General features: G+C 40.8%; 1 protein-coding gene across 2 annotated transcripts in view; it reads left to right on the top strand.

Moving 5' to 3' along the window:
• Positions 1 to 600: 600 nt before the first annotated feature.
• Positions 601 to 18,619, top strand: part of PRKAR1A (protein kinase cAMP-dependent type I regulatory subunit alpha) — a 19,993-nt gene continuing 1,974 nt past the window's right edge. Inside the window, exons 1-9 of one of the 2 annotated variants that reach the window (XM_008693672.2) lie at positions 601 to 729; positions 3,965 to 4,147; positions 9,682 to 9,852; positions 10,667 to 10,758; positions 10,963 to 11,024; positions 14,473 to 14,519; positions 15,837 to 15,995; positions 17,229 to 17,289; positions 18,449 to 18,570. In XM_008693672.2, coding sequence (XP_008691894.1) covers positions 3,971 to 4,147; positions 9,682 to 9,852; positions 10,667 to 10,758; positions 10,963 to 11,024; positions 14,473 to 14,519; positions 15,837 to 15,995; positions 17,229 to 17,289; positions 18,449 to 18,570 — 891 coding nt within the window. In that variant the 5' untranslated portion in view covers positions 601 to 729; positions 3,965 to 3,970. Of the gene's footprint in view, positions 730 to 981; positions 1,139 to 3,964; positions 4,148 to 9,681; positions 9,853 to 10,666; positions 10,759 to 10,962; positions 11,025 to 14,472; positions 14,520 to 15,836; positions 15,996 to 17,228; positions 17,290 to 18,448; positions 18,571 to 18,619 lie in introns of those variants that run through there. The other variant, XM_040640333.1, reaches the window with a different exon arrangement.

Here is an 18,619-nt window from a genome sequence, read left to right as displayed (position 1 = left end):
CCCCCCCCCCCCCCCCCCGTCAAATACGAATCATCCTTGACGAGTGGTTGTTCTCGTGTGGTCACAGAGGGTGTGCGCCTATTTGCACCCTTTGAACTTGTCACCATGCCGGGTCAGGCGTCAAGATGGGGGGCATTTCAGATTCTAGAAGCGCCCTGACAAGTCCTTTTCAGTGTCTCGGGCCCACAGGGACGGCGTGGCCTCCAGTGACCACAGCACCTCCGGAGGGGAGAGTAGCCGGATCAGCCAAGCAGACACTTGGCAGGGATCGGATTTCCTGGACCGGATGGCGGGCCTGCGCCTGGAGGCCCGCAGAGAAGGCCCGGCACAGGATGCACGGCCCGGCGTGCGCATCCTGGGCACCCGCCCGCGCTCGGGCCGCGGCACAGCTGCCGTAGATCCGCCGGGGCCGCCGCCTCCTCCGGGGCCTGGTAACGGCAGGAATCTCCCCGCCCCGGCCCAGCGTCCCCCCCCTGCAGGGGCCACCCGGCGGTTGTCGCCCACCTGTCATCCGAGACGCCCCACGTGGGTCGGCCCGGCTGGGGGGGGGGGTTGAAAAGGGAGGGAGAAAAGGCAGAGGCGGCGAGGGAGGCCGGAGTGAGAGTGGGGCGGTGTGAGGAGTGGAGGCGAGGAGCCGAGGAGAGAGGGGAGCTCCCGAAAGCCGCACAGAGAAGGGGCGAAGAGCAGAAGATAGAATAACGGGGACCTGCGGCGTCCAGGGAGGAACAGGTAAGGGGGGGGCAGGTGAACGGAAGGAGGGGAGCCCCGGGATGGAGAGAGTGGGGAAAGGATAAGAGGCGGGCGAGAGGAAAGGGCTGCGAATAAGGGACGAGGTTAGGTGGAAAGGAGCAGAAGAACGATTCTAGGGCTTGGAGGCGCGAGGGTCCTTCAGGGAGGGGCGAGAGGGGAACCCGGGCCGCAGTGCCTTTAAGGTTGCTAAGGCGACGGCTCTGGCCAGAGCGAGGCGCATTGACGTCAGCAGCCGAGCGCTGATTGGTTGCGGCCGGGTCGTTTCCGGTGGAGCCGCCGCCGAGCCGCTATCGCAGAGTAGAGCTGGGTTGGGAGGGAAGCGCCGGGAGAGCTCAGCTTGCCGCAGCCTCGCACCCGCTGCCCCGTGCCCGCCGCCGCCCGTCCCCAGGTGAGTGGCGTCGGTGGGGAGCCCCGACGCGCCCAGCTTCGCCGCCCCGCCGCGCTTTTGGGGGAGCTAGACCGATCCAAGATGGCGTCACGGGGAGCGACCTGCAGGGGGACGGCCGCACCCCCTGCCCCTCCCCGGCCGCGGCGGGCGCCTCCCCGCAGGCCTCACGCCCCGGGCCGCGCCCCCGGCCCGGAGTCTGCAGCTCTAAGGCCCCCAGGCCGCAGGGGCTGCTCCGGTGCGGAGCTCACCGGCCGCCCGGCCGTGCGCGCTCCCCGAGCTCCGTGGCGCTCGGGCCCCCGGCCCTCCGCGGCCATCGCGCCCCTGCCACCTCCGCACCCGCGCGCCGCGGCCTCTTCGCTCGCCCTCCCCCATTTCCTGAAGGACATCAGTTCGATTTTACTGGAATCCGCCATCGTTTTCCCCAGCATTTCTGGCTGATCTTGAGAGTCGGCAGTTGTCGTTTTTCTTTCTAGTGTCTCCTTGTCATTTCCAGCAGTGGCCACCCCCATCCCCATGATTTTAGCCTGGCTCGTAAATTTTTTTGTCCCTATTCACCTCCCCTTTCCCAATCCCCGTCCCCCTTTCCCCCGTCTTTTCGCCACCATTGTGGCCTTCCGACTAGAGTAGGATGAAGGAAGGATAGGCCTCCCTTCTTCATTTTGTAGCCATGACTGTGGCACGAGTGAAGTGAAGGGCACTCTCCTGTCCTTCCTCTCGAAAATAAGTACGTGGTACCTATTAACCCCTGCAGCGCAGTGCAGGTGTGATACCGAATAACTACTGCGAGAGATTCTCGGGAGATTGTTCTTTCTAGCAGAGAGGAAAGAAAGAGAACACTTCCTCAGGATGACCCAAAGGAAGTGTTCCTGGCTGGTCTGAGGGGCTGCAGTCTGAATCAGCACGTTTCTCAAAAATGTGTTAAATATTTTCTGGCCTGTAATCCCTCTGAAACTGAATTTTATCACCGTTGAGTTTACAAAAGAAAAAAATCTGAGCATATTCTTATAAGTAGATACAATACAGTGAAAATTTCAAAGTAGTTAAATAATTTTTTGGGTGGGGGGGAGAAGCTAAATTGTTGGGCTCTTTAGTGTTAAGAACAAGTACAGAGTTAATCTACGTATATTCGATTAAATTAAGACCGTTAGGTTTGGATTAAGGGGTTCACATGATGACTGTGTTAATCTTGGGGCATTTTTGTTAATGTGCTGCCTTAAGAACTCCAGTGTGTTCTTTTTAATACATTATTTTGTTTCAAACAAAAAGCTAGTTTCACTTCTTAGACACCGTTCTCTCATTTCTACCAGCTGAAGACCTGATCTTTGAATAATTTCTCTGATCAGTTGAATACATGTATTGATATTCCTGAAATATGTCTGAATATTTTGAAGCATAAAAGATCTGATTTATCATTGTTCTTGGTTACCTTTGTATTATTTGAAATGCAGAAAATTCTACTGAAGTGGATTATCGGTTCATATGATCGTCTGACCTGGAAAAGTGGCTGGTATAAATCGAAAGTAAATGAACCCCCTTTTTTTCTTTTTTGGATTGTATATTTCTGGAGTAGCTTGATTTTTTTTCTGTGGCTTTTAAGTTATGTGCTTGTCAGGGAGCTATAAACTTTCTCATGGTCTGTTAGTCTGTTATTGACCTTTATCATGAAAGTTGTCAAAACAGAATGAGTAACAGTGTAGCACTTTGGCTTTTGACTCTGGTATTTCTTTTTTCTTTCAAATTTAGTTTCATCTCTGATTTTGAGTGCATTATATTTGGAAAAGGCTGATTTGTGTTGAATTCATTGGGGGAGGGGAGAGGACTTCACTTTTATTTTCTAATCTTAATTGCTTAATAATTAGAAGTTGGAAGGAAAATAATTTATGAGTCTTGTTAAATTAAGCTTTTAATTCCAAGGTAAAGTCAACTGCTCACTATTAGATTTCTACTTATTTTATTCTACATCAAGGTAGTTGGAAGCCTCTAAAATTCATTAAATGCAGTTTATCTGTTGAATCTTCATGTAAGTTTAAAATTTAACCTGTTTTAGCATTTTTCTGTCCAGCTGAAGAAAATGTTGACATTTACCTGTCCAAATTTTTTATGATTTACTTGCTAAGGGTTTTTGTTTGTTTTGTTTTGATTTTTTTTTTTTTTCTGTTAAGGGTTTTTTTTTTTTTTTTTTTCCTCTTACCAGTGTGTTAGTGTGCATTTATTTAGGGCTGGAATTTTATGGAAGAGTCTGGAATAAAAGGCTGCTTTTAAAACTCATCTGGGGTTCCTTTTGTGTTTTTAAATTTTTTGATTACGCTAGTGGTTGGCTAATCAGATCCTTTGCTCCAGTGGTTTGCTGGGTGACAGTAGGACACTCCCCCAGGAGAGGAGTTACGTATAGGGCATGTCAGATGTTCTTCATTGTACTTACTTGCTTTCACTTAGAGCCGACTTGTGTGCCCTTGTAATTCTCTGTCCTGTTTACCGTTTACACACTTCCCACGTCATCGTGATTTCTTTTGGAGGGGGAGAACTGATCAAAATTCCCTAAGGGCCTGAGTCCTCCGCAGTTCGCCTCTGCAGGGGATAGTGGCTCATACTTCCTCCCAGGAGCTCAGGTTCTTGCCTTGTACTGTTGTTGCCCGCAGAACCTAAATGAAACACTTATTTGGGAGAATGCTATTTCCTTCCCTGTGTGAAAAAAAAATCTACTTAGGAAAAAAAAAAAGTCCTTGTGAATCAGTTGCCTGATGAATTTATTAAGTCAAAGGCCAAATTGGCATTTGCTCTTTATAGCCAGTTTACACAAGCATATGTGTGTTTTTTTCCTCGTAGAGAACCATGGCGTCTGGCAGCACCGCCGCCAGTGAGGAGGAGCGCAGCCTCCGGGAATGTGAGCTCTATGTCCAGAAGCACAACATTCAGGCTCTGCTCAAGGATTCTATTGTGCAGTTGTGCACTGCTCGACCCGAGAGACCCATGGCATTCCTCAGGGAATACTTTGAGAGGCTGGAGAAGGTAAAAATAAATGTGGGGAGAAGCTGACCCTAACAATTGTTAAGTGTAATGCCGTAGAATGTCGCTAATTTGTACCATTTGGAAGAAAAGGAACTCTGACCGAATAGAAATCTAAAACAGAAATTCAAAAAAGAAATGCAGTTAAGGCATTTGTAGTAATTTTTAACTTTGTGATCTGTAGAATTTATCAGAAAACAAACCCATATGCTAAGTTTAGTTAGGTAACAGAGGGCTTCTACGCATAGTTCCTTGTAACTGTTTTAATCCATAAAAATGATTAAGTAAAATAACTAATTAGATTTAGTTGATCAGAAGTAGCAGTTGTATGACAAGAGAGATCCTGCAATACTTGAAAGCAGTTAATGCTTTGTCTTCTTCAACAAAACAAGTAAACTTGATAAACCTTATCTCACCTTTTAAAACCAATGTAATGAAGTATTTGAGTCTAGCTTCTGACTGATCAGAAGTTCTGAATTAGAGATGTCCATATTAGTATGGACACTAATATATCTCAGATGAGTTGACTATAAAGCAGAGATATTAAGATTGATGGTTGTCAGAATTTTACTTTATAGTTTCGGTCAGGATGTGTTTCCTCTTGAAAGAAAATTAATTCAGTTTTTATTCTTTGTTCATCCTCATTGTATGTCACTGTGACCTAAGCGTATGGTGTATGCTTTTCTAAGCCAAATGGTAAGGACAGTGCTTCAATTCATTTCCCTCAAGACATGATGAATGAAAAAGTCTGGAACGTTAAATGTTTTGAATGGTTTGATTTGTTTTTGAAATCAACGAGATGAGTTTTCAGGTTTTCTTATGCATATTGAAGTTTGATGTGGTTCATAATGATTAGGAACCAATTGGGAGGCATTTTTTAGGTATACGCTCATTAATTATCTAATTGTATGATAGAAATATTTGTAATACATCCCATTTGTTTGGAAAATCTTTTAAATAGCATGCTTTATTACTGAAAGAATCTGTTCATATTAGGATTTAAAAAATGGGTAGCTCAATGATCAGACATTTTCCTACTGTTTTCTTGAAAAGCTCTTTGTTAAAATTGGTGTTTAGTACCATGTTAAAATAATTAACAGCAACAACAAAAAATAACTATCCAGCTCCCATGAATGTTGCCTTGCTGTCTTAGAATTGTGGTAGAAAGTCTGGTTTTCTCCTTTTTAAGCGGTTTCCAAATAGTTTGTGAAATACCGTAGAGCCAGGCTGCCATGGGCGTTCCCTGTTTTGAAATAAAGTGCGTTCCTGGAGATCTGGTTCTGAAATGGGTCACTGTAAGGTGATCCTTCTTCGCTTCGGACATCAATAGAAACCATCAAATGAGGGAATGAAGTTGGTGAGACATTAAGTGTGTGTCTTTTTATAGGGAGTGTTGAATGTGTGGTGCTAGTTTCAAAGCCTGGGCTTACCGAGCACTGTTCAAGCACTAACCAACAGGGAAGGCAAGAAATCATTATTAACATAGGTTTTTTGCACTTGGGATTTTTAGATTTAGTGTGTTTTGTTTGGCTTCTCTACCTCTGAACAAAAGTCATAGTTTAACATACTCTTTCCTGTAACTCAAGGATCTTGATTTACTTGCATACATTCCTTTAGCCAGGGTTGAATATAGATATCTGGCCTTTCAAGCAACCAGATTTTCAACTTTTCAGCAGACCATTGTTCTGTACATTAGGTGTTAGGTTTATATGTCTGAAAATATACAGTCCTTTCCTATGTTAACCATGGGTCATGTTTCTGGTATCCTCAGCTACTCAATAAGAAATGTGCCAAAAAGTCGCAGTTGGTCCTTTGAAAGCATCTGCATTTTGCTTCACACTGTCTCCTGGAAATTCCGTCCTCATTTCTGCATATATTTATTAGCACCTTGCTTGTCTGATAGATCAGAGGAATTTTCATAGCCGTGTGCATTGAGTATCTCCTTTGTGCCAGGTACTGTCTGAAGCACTTTGCATCCGTACAGACTCGTTATTTCAGATGTGTGAGGTAGGTGATTATCAGCGTTTTAAGAGGTAGCAGGTAAAACTAAGAAATGAAGTAACGTGGCTGTGGCCTTGCAGTGGAGTAGGTGGGTTTCGTTGTGGCAGCATACAGCCCCCGCCGCCCCGATTTCAGTGGCTTCCTACAAAAGACCTTATTTCTCTCTCATGTGCAGCTCTTCTGGGCTCAGCCCATCTTGCCTTCTGGACTCCACAGGTCTTGTTCTGGGGCTGAGTGGCAGGAGCAGTGACTATACAGAGCACACTGTTGTCAAGGCAGAAAAGGACCCGGAGCTTGAGGGGGGCAGACCATAAAAGCGGACATCGTATGGCCTGTCCGCTTACATTCCATGGCCAAGGCACGTCATGGCCAAGCCCCAAGTCCATTTGGCTGGAAGTTTATTTCACCTACAGGGAAGAGTGGAATGGCAAGGGCAGGGAGGGAACAAGTAATTGTTGAGAACGTGTTAAGTAAGTGGTGGGGGCCAGTGTGAACTTAGAACTCCAGAACTGAAGCAGTGCCGGTAGCCAGTGAGTAGACCAGGATGGTGTTGTTTTGTTTTGCTTTTGTTTTAATAAGCGGGACAACTGAAGAGGGAAGAGACTGACAGCAGAGTGACAACAGCAAGAAAAAGGATATAAAAGTGTATCATAATCTGTACTGGAATGTGGTCTCAGTTAATGGCTGCGAGTGGTCAAGATGAGGTTATATCTGAGTTCTGTTTAAAGAGAATCCATGAGACAGTGTTAAAAAATCAACATGCTTTTGCTACTTAAAAATTATCCTAAAAATTCATTTAGATGTAGTTCCAAATGAGATGTTGTTTGTGTAATTTTTCATGAAATTTTTATGAAATGCCAATGACTGATTTTGGGGGGAAGAATATGTTTTACTCATGGTCTTCAACTAAATTTGGGGAGACTTGAGTTTTATAGTTCTGTGTTAGTATGAAATAGGAAAACCACTGGTTATTGGAACTACCAGAAAGAAAATGAAGTGAGTTTTCTGAAAGATGTACGTTTAAAATATTGGTTACGTGTTTGTACATGGTTCAGAATTTTACAGGGACAAAAGCATATGACAATAAAATATAATGAAATATATGAAGTATACTGCATTTTTATGTAAATATGTGGTTAGTATATAATATGTAAGATATTTTTATATATGTAAAAATTATACATTATTATATAATAATATATGACAATATTTTAGTAAGCCTCATCACTTCATTGTCTTCCTTGAATGCAGCCAGTTTTCCATAGATAATATATAGGCATTTATCTACAAATTCATTTATAAAAGAGCTGCTTATTTTCCAACAGGTGCATGGCATTCCATTGTATGGCTAGACTATAGTTTATTTAATCACTCCACTGAGGATCATTTTGTTTCCACTGTTTTACTATTATAAACAATGATATAATGAATAATTTTATATAAATCACAAAATTTTGTATGTTAGATCTCGTATATGCATATCTTAGAATAAATTTCCCAAAGTAGAATTACTGGATTATTTGTTCAAGAAGTAAATGCAGGGGCACCTGGGTGGCTTAGTTGTTGAAGCGTCTGCTTTTGGCTCAGGTCATGATCCCAGGGTCCTGGGATGGAGCCCCGCATCTGGCCTCCTGATCAGTGGAGAGCTTGCTTCCCCCTCTGCTCCCCCCTCCCCCACTTGTGCGTGGGGGCACTCCTGCGCACGCTCTCTCTTTCCCTTAAATAAATAAATAAATAAATAAATAATCTTTAAAAAAGAAGTAAATGCATTTGTAATTAAGCAAATATATTAAAATTTTTATTATATGTTTTCCTTATTGTGGTTTCTTTTTCTTAATTTGAAAATTAGAAAATCCAGAGAAATGAGAAAAATAAATCCAAACCTTCCCTCCAGAAAAGAATAAAATTCAGGCATGATTCTACTAATAGAAATTAACATCATTAATACCTTAATGGTTATCAACGTAGACTTTGTTGATGCATGCCTAAGTTCTTTTATTTGTCTTGGTGCCAAAAGCAGGGTAAATGCCATGCAGGAGAAAAAGTAAGCATCTCCTTAATTTCTTTTTTTATTATTATTAAATTTTTTTTAAAGATTATTTTAGAGAGAGAGAGAGAGTGAGCACGCAACCCAGAGGAGGGGCAGAGGGAAAGGGGAACCAAACTCGCGTCTGAGCCGGGAGCCCAGACAAGGGGCTCCATCTCAAAACCTAGAGATCATGACCTGATTCAAAACCAAGAGTCTGACGCTTAACTGACTGAGCACCCAGGCACACTTCTTTTAATTCCAAAGAAATTAAACATTTCTTTTTTATCAAAAAATTTTCTGAAATTATCAGTGAATGCTAGTAAGTTCATTTAGAATTTGAAAGGTGGTTTAGAAAAATACTGGAGAATGAGTCAAGTGAATGAGTGTAGTAGAGAACACATTCTTATTTTCTATCAGGCATAATAACTCCTTCTTCATTGCAGAGCTAAGAGGAATTTCTTTCTGAGCCCTGGATCTGAAAAATATGAATGTTAAAGCATTTATTTCAGGGGCGCCTGGGTGGCTCAGTCGTTAAGCGTCTGCCTTCGGCTCAGGGCATGATCCCAGGGTCCTGGGATTGAGCCCCACATCAGGCTCCCTGCTTGGAGCCTGCTTCTTCCTCTCCCGCTCCCCCTGCTTGTGTTCCCTCTCTCGCTGGCTATCTCTCTGTCAAATAAATAAATAAAATCTTAAAAAAAAATAGTTTATTTCAGTTTTTATATGAATTGGTTTAATAAGTTTTTAAAAACAAGTAAACTTTCTTGTTTTTAATTTTGTTGTAAACCCAGATAATAAAGAAGGCTTCTGGCTCTGCTGGGAGAAGTATTGTTTAGGTCTGATCTTACCTAAATTCTTGGTTACCATCACATCATTTTGTTAATTGTTTCTGAGACTCCAGCTAGATTATGAATTCCACAGGCTTAAGACCCTGCCTGTTAATTTTGACACTGTCTTTTCCTAGCATAGACTTGACATGGCAGATCTAGAGAATACTTACTGAATTAATGAAATAATCCAATAACCTAGACATTCTTGTATCACTTTGCTGTACCTGAGTGGTTATCTCTAGGTAACATTCTTTTGATGTGTGTGCATGGGTGGGGGGGTGGTTTCCATGCTTCATGCTATCTATAGCAGCATACAAAAACTCCAGGATTTTGTTTACAGTTTTATTACTGTTGTGTGCATTACAAAGCATTGTTGACGATATATTACTCTTAACAAGTATCTGATTTTTTTTTTTTGCAGGTTGTGTCTTTGTATTAATTGCTTTTGTTCATTAATAAGTATAGTATCTGTTATTGTCTGAGGAAACAGTATAGCCCTTTCAGAGTATTTCTTTTCAAACTCGACTCCATTTTCTTGCATTTGGAATTGGCATTTCCCCCTTCCCATTGGTACTAGAGGAAGAGATTTGAAGTGATGGAGGTTGGTTCTCACTGGGATATGAGAATACCACATTTACATGCTGAAGGATCTCATTCTATAAACCGGTAATTTTTTTCAGGAGGAGGCAAAACAGATTCAGAACCTGCAGAAAGCAAGCTCCCGTGCAGATTCGAGGGAGGATGAAATCTCTCCTCCTCCCCCCAACCCAGTGGTTAAGGGCCGGAGGCGACGAGGTGCTATCAGTGCTGAAGTCTACACGGAGGAAGATGCGGCATCATATGTTAGAAAGGTAGTCTTGCCACCTACGCGCTGGGGAGATGTTTTCGGGAGCCACGTGGTAGTCAGCTAGCCCCGCTGATGAGTGCTTGTACCGTTTTGAGGAGTAAAACACTGACAGGATGGATTGTACTTCACCCTGTATAATTCTTGGGAACTGGGGAACAGGCTTTCTGTAATGACATGCCATCAGAGGAAGTAACTCTCAGTGATTATAAAACAGTGAAGAATTGTGTCTGGGGGTTTCGTTTCCATGTGGGGTTGCAGTGGAAGCGGCAGTTCGCACTCTTTTTTTTTTTTTCTCTTGAATCATCGTTTGTTTTTTCACATCCTGTAATTCATGTTGTGACTTTTAACCTTTTCTCCTGTAAGCTTCATCCTTTTGACTGTTCCTTAGAGTTAGCCTGCCATTCTGAGTTATGCTGTTAGACCAAAGGGGGAAGAGAATTGTCCTGGCAAGAGGCTTGTGAAGCTAGTAGTACGGGATCATGGTTTAAAGAATGACTAATTATCATGAAATGCTTAGTTTTGCCTCAGAATAATGACCTTGGTTAAGGTATTGATGGTTTGTTTCTTTACTTGTTGACTGGAAACCAAGTATCAGCCTTTAAACACAGGCTTGGTTTTAGGCAAGGGGATTAATTAGTCGATATTTATTGAGTACTTTGTAGATCAAAGATATTAGAAGTGTGTTGTGTTAAGTACTTAACACAAAGCAGTCTTGTTTAAATGCCGTGATATATCTTGACGTTTAATTGAAATGCATGTTCAAACATGATCTGCTTTTAGTTTATGGAGTTGTTACTGGACCTTCTATTCTTTTCTAGGTTATACCAAAAGATTATAAGACGATGGCTGCTTTGGCCAAAGCCATTGAAAAGAATGTGCTCTTTTCACATCTTGACGATAATGAGAGAAGGTGGGTACAGGTTCTTTGTTGTACTGTTATTTTAGTACAGTTGTGTCCCCAAAGTAGTCTCATCGTTGAAAGTTTTAAGACTCTAAATCATTCACTTGAGGACAGTCCAGGCTGAAAATCTGGGAGCTTTAAGTCTAAGGTTAATGTTTAAAATCCACAGAGGATGCAGATGATACGTAACTTGAGGCCTTCTGTCTCTTGCAGTGATATTTTTGATGCCATGTTTCCGGTTTCCTTTATTGCTGGAGAGACTGTTATTCAGCAAGGTAGGGACTGCTGCTTCTGTGTCCTGTAGTACTGTGGGAACGTAGGATCTTTTTTTATTGAAGCTTATTTTCCCTCTTTTCAGTCTGCCGTTTTCTTCTGTTAATAATACTGTTGGATTTCCTATTTCTTTTCGAGTATAGTTGACACAGAATGTTATATTAGTTTCAGATGTGCAACGTAGTGGTTTGACAAGTTTATACATTATGCTATGTTCACCACGTTTGTAGTGCCATCTGTCCCTTTATTGCTATTACAGTATTGTTGAATGTATTCCTTATGCTGTGCCTTTTATTCCTATGATTTATTCATCCCATAACTGAAAGCCTGTACCTCCCTCTCCCCTTCCCCCGGTTTGCCCAACTCCCCACCTCTCCCTTCTGGTAACCATCAGTTTGTTCTCTATATTTATAGGTCTGATTCTACTTCTTGATTGTTTATTCATTTGTGTGTGTGTGTGTTTTCGCTTCGTTTTTTTTTTTTTGGGGGGGTTCTACTTAAAAGTGGAATCATATGGTATTTGTCTTTCTCAGTCTAATTTATTTCACTTAGCATAATACCCTTTGGGTCCATCCATGTTGTTTCAAATGGCATCGCCTCATCCTTTTTGATGGCTGTGTAATATTTCATTGTGTATACACACCAAGTTTTCCTAGTCCATTCATCTGTTGATGGATACTTTGGTTACTTCCATATCTTGGTTATTGTAAACAATGCTACAGTAAATATAGGGGTGCATGTATCTTTTCAAATTAGTGTTTGCATTTTTTTTTCCTGGTTAATACCTAGTAGTTTGATTATTAGATCATATGGTATTTCTGTTTTTAATTTTTTGAGAAACTTCCATACCTTTTTCAACAGTGACTGTACCAATTTACATTCCCACCAACAGTACACGAGGGTTCCTTTCTCTCTGCATGCTCCCCAGCACTTATTTCTTATCATTTTGAATTTAGCTATTATAACTGGTGTTAGGTGATACGTCATTGTGGTTTTGATTTTATTTCCCTGATGATTAGTGATGTTGAACGTTTTTTCATGTGCCTCTTGGTTATGTATATGTCTTTGGAAAAATGTCTCTTCAGATCCCCTACCCCATTTTTTAATCAGATTGTGGTTTTTTTTGGTGTTGAGTTGTATAAATTCTTAATATGTTTCAGATATTAACCCCTTATTGGATATGTGATTTGTATGTATCTTTTCTTATTCAGTAGATTGGTTTTTTGTTTGTTTGTTTAGTTAATGGTTTCCTTTGCTGTGCAAAAGCTTTTTATTTTGATGTAGTCCCTTGCTTTAGGAGATAAATCTAGAAAAATGCTGCTGCAGCCAGTGTTTGAGAAATTACTGCCTGTATTATGTTCTCTTATAGGATTTTTTTGGTTTCAGGTCTCACATTTAGGTGTTTAATCCATTTTGTGTTTATTTTTGTGTATGGTGTAAGAAAGTCGTCCAGTTTCATTCTTTTCCATATAGCAATCCAGTTTTCCCAGCACCATTTGAAGAACCTGTCTTTTCCCCGGTATATATTTTTGCTTCTTTTGTCAAAGATTAATTGACCATTTACTCGTGGGTTTATTTCTGGGCTCTCTATTCTGTTCCATTGATAGATATATCCCTTTTTGTGTCTGTACCATACTGTTTGGTTCACTATAGCTTTGTAGTGTGTCTCGAAATCTGTCTGGTATTGTGATACCCTCCAGCTTTGTTCTTTCTCAGGATTGCTTTGGTTATTTGGGGTCTTCTGTGGGTCCATACAAATTTTAGTATTATTTGTTCTAGTTTTGTGAAAAATGCTACTGGTATTTTGATAGGCATTGTATTGAGGCTGTAGATTGCTTTGGGTAGTAGGGACAGTTTAACAACATTAACTCTTTCAGTCTGTGAACATGAAATATCTTTCCATTTGTTTTTGTCATCTTTGATTTCATTCATTAGTATTTTATAGTTTCTGGAGTACAGATCTTTCACCTCTTCGGTTTATTCCTTGGTATTTTATTCTTTTTTGGTGCAATTGTAAATGGTATTGTTTTTTAAATTTCTCTTCCTGCTACTTTGTTATTGGTGTCTAGAAATGCTATTCATTTCTGGCTTTTAATTTTGTATCCTGCCACTTGAATTCATTTATTACTTCTAATAGTTTTTGTTGGAGTCTTCAAGATTTTCTCTGTATAATACCGTGACATTTAAACTTCTTTACCAATATGGATGCCTCATTTCTTTTTCTTGTCTGATTGCTGTGGCTAGGACTTCGGTACTATGTTGAATAAAAGTGGTGAGAGTGGACATCCTTATCTTGTTCCTGACCTTAGAGGGAAATCTCTCAGTTTTTCACCATTGAGTATGATGTTAGCTTAGCTGTGGGTTTTCATATATGGCCTTTATTATATTAAGGTATGTTTCCTGTAAAGCTAATACCTCCTCAAACTATTCTAAAAAATAGAGAAGGAAGAAAAGTTTCCAAATACATGCTATCAGGCCAACATTACCCTGATACCAAAACCGAAGACACCACAAAAAAAGAGAACTGCAGGCCAGTATTACTGAGAACATAGATGCAGATATCTTCAACAAAATATTAGCATTCAGCAATATGGTAAAAAGATCATTCACCACAATCAGGTGGGATTTACTCTGGGGATGCGAGGGTGGTTCAATATTCACGAATCAGTCGGCATTATACCCCACATCAGCAAAATGGTGAAAGTCATGATCATCTTAATTGATCCTATTTCTTTTTTAAGTTAAAAACCTTCGAGCTAAAAGGTACATTTTCCCTAAAGGACTGCTGTTTTTCTAGTATCTGATACAGTTTTGTTTATAGTAATTCTTAAAGAATATTCTTACATTTTAATTTTGAACGTTGTGTGGGATTTCAGAACCATACATATTTCATATATCCTTTATATTGATTATTAACCATTTATAGAGTAAAGTAGGAAGTAGCAAAGCATTTGCATTCTTAATCATACAGCCCATCTATATATAAGGTTCTGTGCCTTCTGATTCTTAACCTTCTTGCCCTGTATACAGACATAGATCTAACATGGGTATCCACCCACCCCAGCCTTTTAAAATTTATTTTTGATATTTTCATGGGTCTCCATAATCCATGTATTTTCCAGGTTAGTGACAGTCTGATATTTTGTTACTCTTTGAGTTGTTTGTTTTGTTGTTACAATATGTAGCAATTGATATCTTTGTATACATGTAGCTTTTTTTTTTCCCCAGAGATATTCTTCACTATGAGATGACTAGAAAAATTGATCAGTTTTATGGCTTTAAAAATATATTGGTGGACTTTTTTTTTTCCCCTGAAAGATTGTGTTAATTTACAACACATTTTCTCTCAGCACCTATATAAAATAAATTGTCATTTTGTATTAATTTGGTAGTTCTGATGTATGTTTCTTTAATTTATATTGTACATCTAACATTTTTACTCTCTTTTAGGTGATGAAGGGGATAACTTCTATGTGATTGATCAAGGAGAGATGGATGTAAGTTTATAATAGCAAAAATATATTGATAATCATAGAAGTTGATGTGTTGATATTTATTACTGTTTAAAGTTTCTGAAGGGCTTGTTTAACGCTTGTATGTCAAATTCCATCAATATCTTTTGCTAAATATTTTAATGACACAGAGAAACTTGAAACTACTGAAGGTAATTTCTTTAGCTAGACATTCAGTTAAAAAATTTTTTTGGGGGGCGGGCAAGAGAAAGAAACCGTGCGTGCTTAAGAGTGGAGGGAGGAGAACATGGACGGCACTGGAGGAGATAATGCTAAGTGAAATAAGTCAAGCAGAGAAAGACAACTATCATATGATTTCTCTCATCTATGGAACATAAGAACTAGGATGATCGGTAGGGGAAGAAAGGGATAAAGAAAGGGGGGGTAATCAGAAGGGGGAATGAAACATGAGAGACTATGGACTCTGAGAAACAAACTGAGGACTTCAGAGGGGAGGGGGGTGGGGGATTGGGATAGGCTGGTGATAGGTATTAAGGAGGGCACGTATTGCATGGTGCACTGGGTGTTATACGCAACTAATGAGTCATCGAGCTTTACATCGGAAACCGGGGATGTACTGTATGGTGACTAACATAATATAATAAAAAATCATTAAAAAAAAAAAAAGAGTGGAGGGAGGAGGGGCAGAGGGAAAGAGAGAGAATCTTAAGCAGGCTCCATGCCGGGCATGGAGCCTGATGCGGAGCTCTGTCTCACAACCCTGAGATCATGACCTGAGTAGAAATCAAGAGTCAGATGTTTAACCAACAGCCACCCAGGTGCCCCTTGGTTTAAATCTTGCTGGAGTCACGGTTGAGGCATGTGTGCGTGCTGTGTGGTAAGACAGATGTAAGGGGGGGGGTCTCAATCCTACCTGGTCATTAGCTCTGAGACTTGGTATAACTCTCTTGATTCTTTGAGTCTTGTTTACAAGTGAAATGCGGATAATAACAGCATTGCTGTCACAGGCTTATTAGACAGTTCAGTGTCCTCTGCAGGTGAGGTGCTTAGTGTAGGACACGACCCAGCGCTCTGTGAGCGTACGTGGTGGTTAACGCTGTTTACCTTTTTGCCCTGGTCGTCCCTAACCTTTTTCTTATCAGGTGGTTAAACCAGGTAGATCACGGACACTCTGGGTTTAACTCACTGTCAGACAGCAGCTGTTTTGCTCTGCTGTGTAAAAACAATCTATTTTTTGAAACAAAGTTCAGGATTCTGCCCCTATAGAAAGTTTTGCAGGTTTTTAATTGTTCTGTGTTTGCACATGTAGAAAAAACTGATGCTTTGTCATTTGTGTTTTAGGTCTACGTCAACAACGAATGGGCAACCAGTGTTGGGGAAGGAGGGAGCTTTGGGGAACTTGCTTTGATCTATGGAACACCTAGAGCAGCCACCGTCAAAGCAAAGACGAACGTGAAATTGTGGGGTATCGACCGAGACAGCTATAGAAGAATCCTCATGGTGAGAAGTGTGGCTTTTGGAGTGCAATTTAGAATTTCAACCTGTGTAACTGGTGTTTGAGTAATATCAGCAGATCTCGTAGAACAAACGTCTGGCCAGAGAGGCATGGGTAACCCATGGGGAGTGTATGTAACGGTCAGCTCGTGTTTGGAAGTCTGTCCGTTTGCCGGTCTTCACCTACTTCATCTTCGCACTTGAGGCAGCTTGATAGGTGCCGCTTCTAAGTGCATGAAGTGACTTAAAGCCATTCAGAAGTAATCCGCTTCCCTCAGCTGCAAGTGGGTTGTCAGTAGCGCAAATGTGCCCTCTCTCTGAAGGAATAAACAAAATCGTAAAACCATTGGAACATTCTGCTGATACAGTCAGACTTTTTGAGAACTTTGTGACAGGGTTATAGAGTAGCTTTAGATGTTTAAGTGCCAGCTGACGGCACTAGTCATCCTGAATGATTTCCGTAAGTTTGTGCGGCGCCTCTCTGGCTGTTTGACAACACGCGGTTGGATGTACTCGGGCGATGTGTGTGTATAGGTAAGTATGTGTGCGTGTGTAAGAGCATTGCAGAGTTCTGTGTTTCCCTCTTGCCTTCCCCCAGATATATTTAACAAGCCTTACAGATAAGACAGCTTGGTTAGGTTTGGGGCTATGGCACTGTTTTTGGGGGGAGGTCTACATGTGTTAGCAGTAATATTTCCTTACTTCTGTGGAGGTTTGGGGTTGTGGGGAAGAACCCTGGGCTGGAATATATTCAGCTATAGTCACACATATAACTTGTTTTTTTTTTTTTTTTTTTTTTGAGAACTGATTTTTTGGCATTTCACTAATTGGTGGTATTGGGCACCTTTTTTGGCCAAAGGCCTGGTGTTATACTTTTTTTTTTGGAGGAGGGGCGGGAAGGGGAAGGAGGGGAAGGGAGAGGCAGAGAGAGAATCCCAAGCAGGCTCCATGCCCAGCACACAGAGCCAGACATGACCTGAACAAAAATCAGGAATTGGACTCTTAACCGAGCCACCCAGGTGCCCCAGCTTGGTGTTACTTTTAAGAGTGAGTTACTAAGCTTTTTATTGAGCTGAACGAAGGGTTTACTGTCATCAACCTGAAGAAAAATAATCATGTGTCAAGAAGCAGCAGCAAGCATTGACTTTTTTTAGGTTTACTTAACAATATTTATTATTGCACAGCATTATGTGATAATTACACATTTTTGAGATGACTTTTATTTTTTTTCGTTTTTAGGGAAGCACTCTGAGAAAGCGGAAGATGTATGAGGAGTTTCTTAGCAAAGTATCTATTTTAGGTGAGTTTTGGAAGATTGCACGGAGAATCATTAAATAGAAGTGTTGGTGATAGTTAAGCAGAACCTATTGTATTTCAGGAACTGCTCTGGTTATCAGCTCTGGTTATCAACTCACTTTTTTTTTTTTTTTTAATTGCTAATAGTAATGAAAAACACGTGGGATACAGGCTTGAAGTTTGACTAAGTTAGAAGTAATTTTACAGTGTATTTAATTTGCTAGTATAAGACAAACTTCTTAACTAGAAATGGTGGACCTGAGAAAAGCTTCCTGGAATTACATGCTCCTCATTCCTCTGGGAGAGACAGAAAGGCTAAAAGCGTCCTCCTTTGACAGTGGACATTGATAGTCATTGCCCCTGTGATGTCTGTCTCTCTTGCTCCATTGGTGAGTTTATTGGTTCAGGACAGTAAGTATTGCCAAGAATGCCTTTTCTCTGTGGAAAGATGAGGTGTCATTTTCTGGCTTTCTCTGAGAAAGTGCTAGAAGTTTGGTGAAGTTTAGAGTAAAGCAGGTTAACTTGAGATAGTTGTGTATATTTTGTTTTGTGGCCTTACAGTATTGTTACAACCTGTTCTTCCCTGGGAGGGGGTGCGTGGTGATTCTTAGGTAATAGTCTTCTGCCATTGTTTTGTTAGAGCAAATGGACTTTTCCCCTTATTTATCCTTTCTCTGAAAGGATGACATTTACTTATTGAGTTCGGGTTTAGTTTGGCCTTTGGGAACTAAAATTATTGTCTGGTTCTCCTTTTTGGTTTCGTAAATAAATTCAACTTAGGATTTAAATAGGTAAGTTATTTCTGTGGACCTTTGGAGTAATACAGTTGGTGACACCATGACTCTTGGTTTGATTTGCATTGATGGTGTTTATTAGGAAGACTTAATGATTATATTTTTTTACTCTTTTACCATTGAGTGCAGTTGATATAAATTAATGTGGCCACTGGGCTACTGAATTAAGGATCTGAGGGTTATCTGTAAGTAATAGGAGGATCTTGCTGAGACTTGAGGTAATTGAAGAGTGGTGCCATATTTAATCTGTAACACTACTAGAATATTGAATGGGCGTGGCTGTTTGATTGATTCTCTTTATAGTTTTGTTTCGACATTTTTAGCAGTGACAGTTAATGTAGAGAAATTCTTGTGATTCCTGCCTTTCAGAATCTCTGGACAAGTGGGAACGTCTCACGGTAGCTGATGCATTGGAACCCGTTCAGTTTGAAGATGGGCAGAAGATTGTGGTGCAGGGAGAGCCAGGGGATGAGTTCTTCATTATTTTAGAGGTAAAGTCATCTGTGTTTGATGATAAAAAAAAAAATATATATATATATA

The sequence above is a fragment of the Ursus maritimus genome, unplaced genomic scaffold (genome assembly GCF_017311325.1).
Source record: "Ursus maritimus isolate PB19 unplaced genomic scaffold, ASM1731132v1 scaffold_24, whole genome shotgun sequence".
Taxonomy (NCBI): Eukaryota; Metazoa; Chordata; class Mammalia; order Carnivora; family Ursidae; genus Ursus; species Ursus maritimus.
Note: the sequence above shows the minus strand (reverse complement) of the source record. Positions and strands in the feature narration are given on the sequence as shown.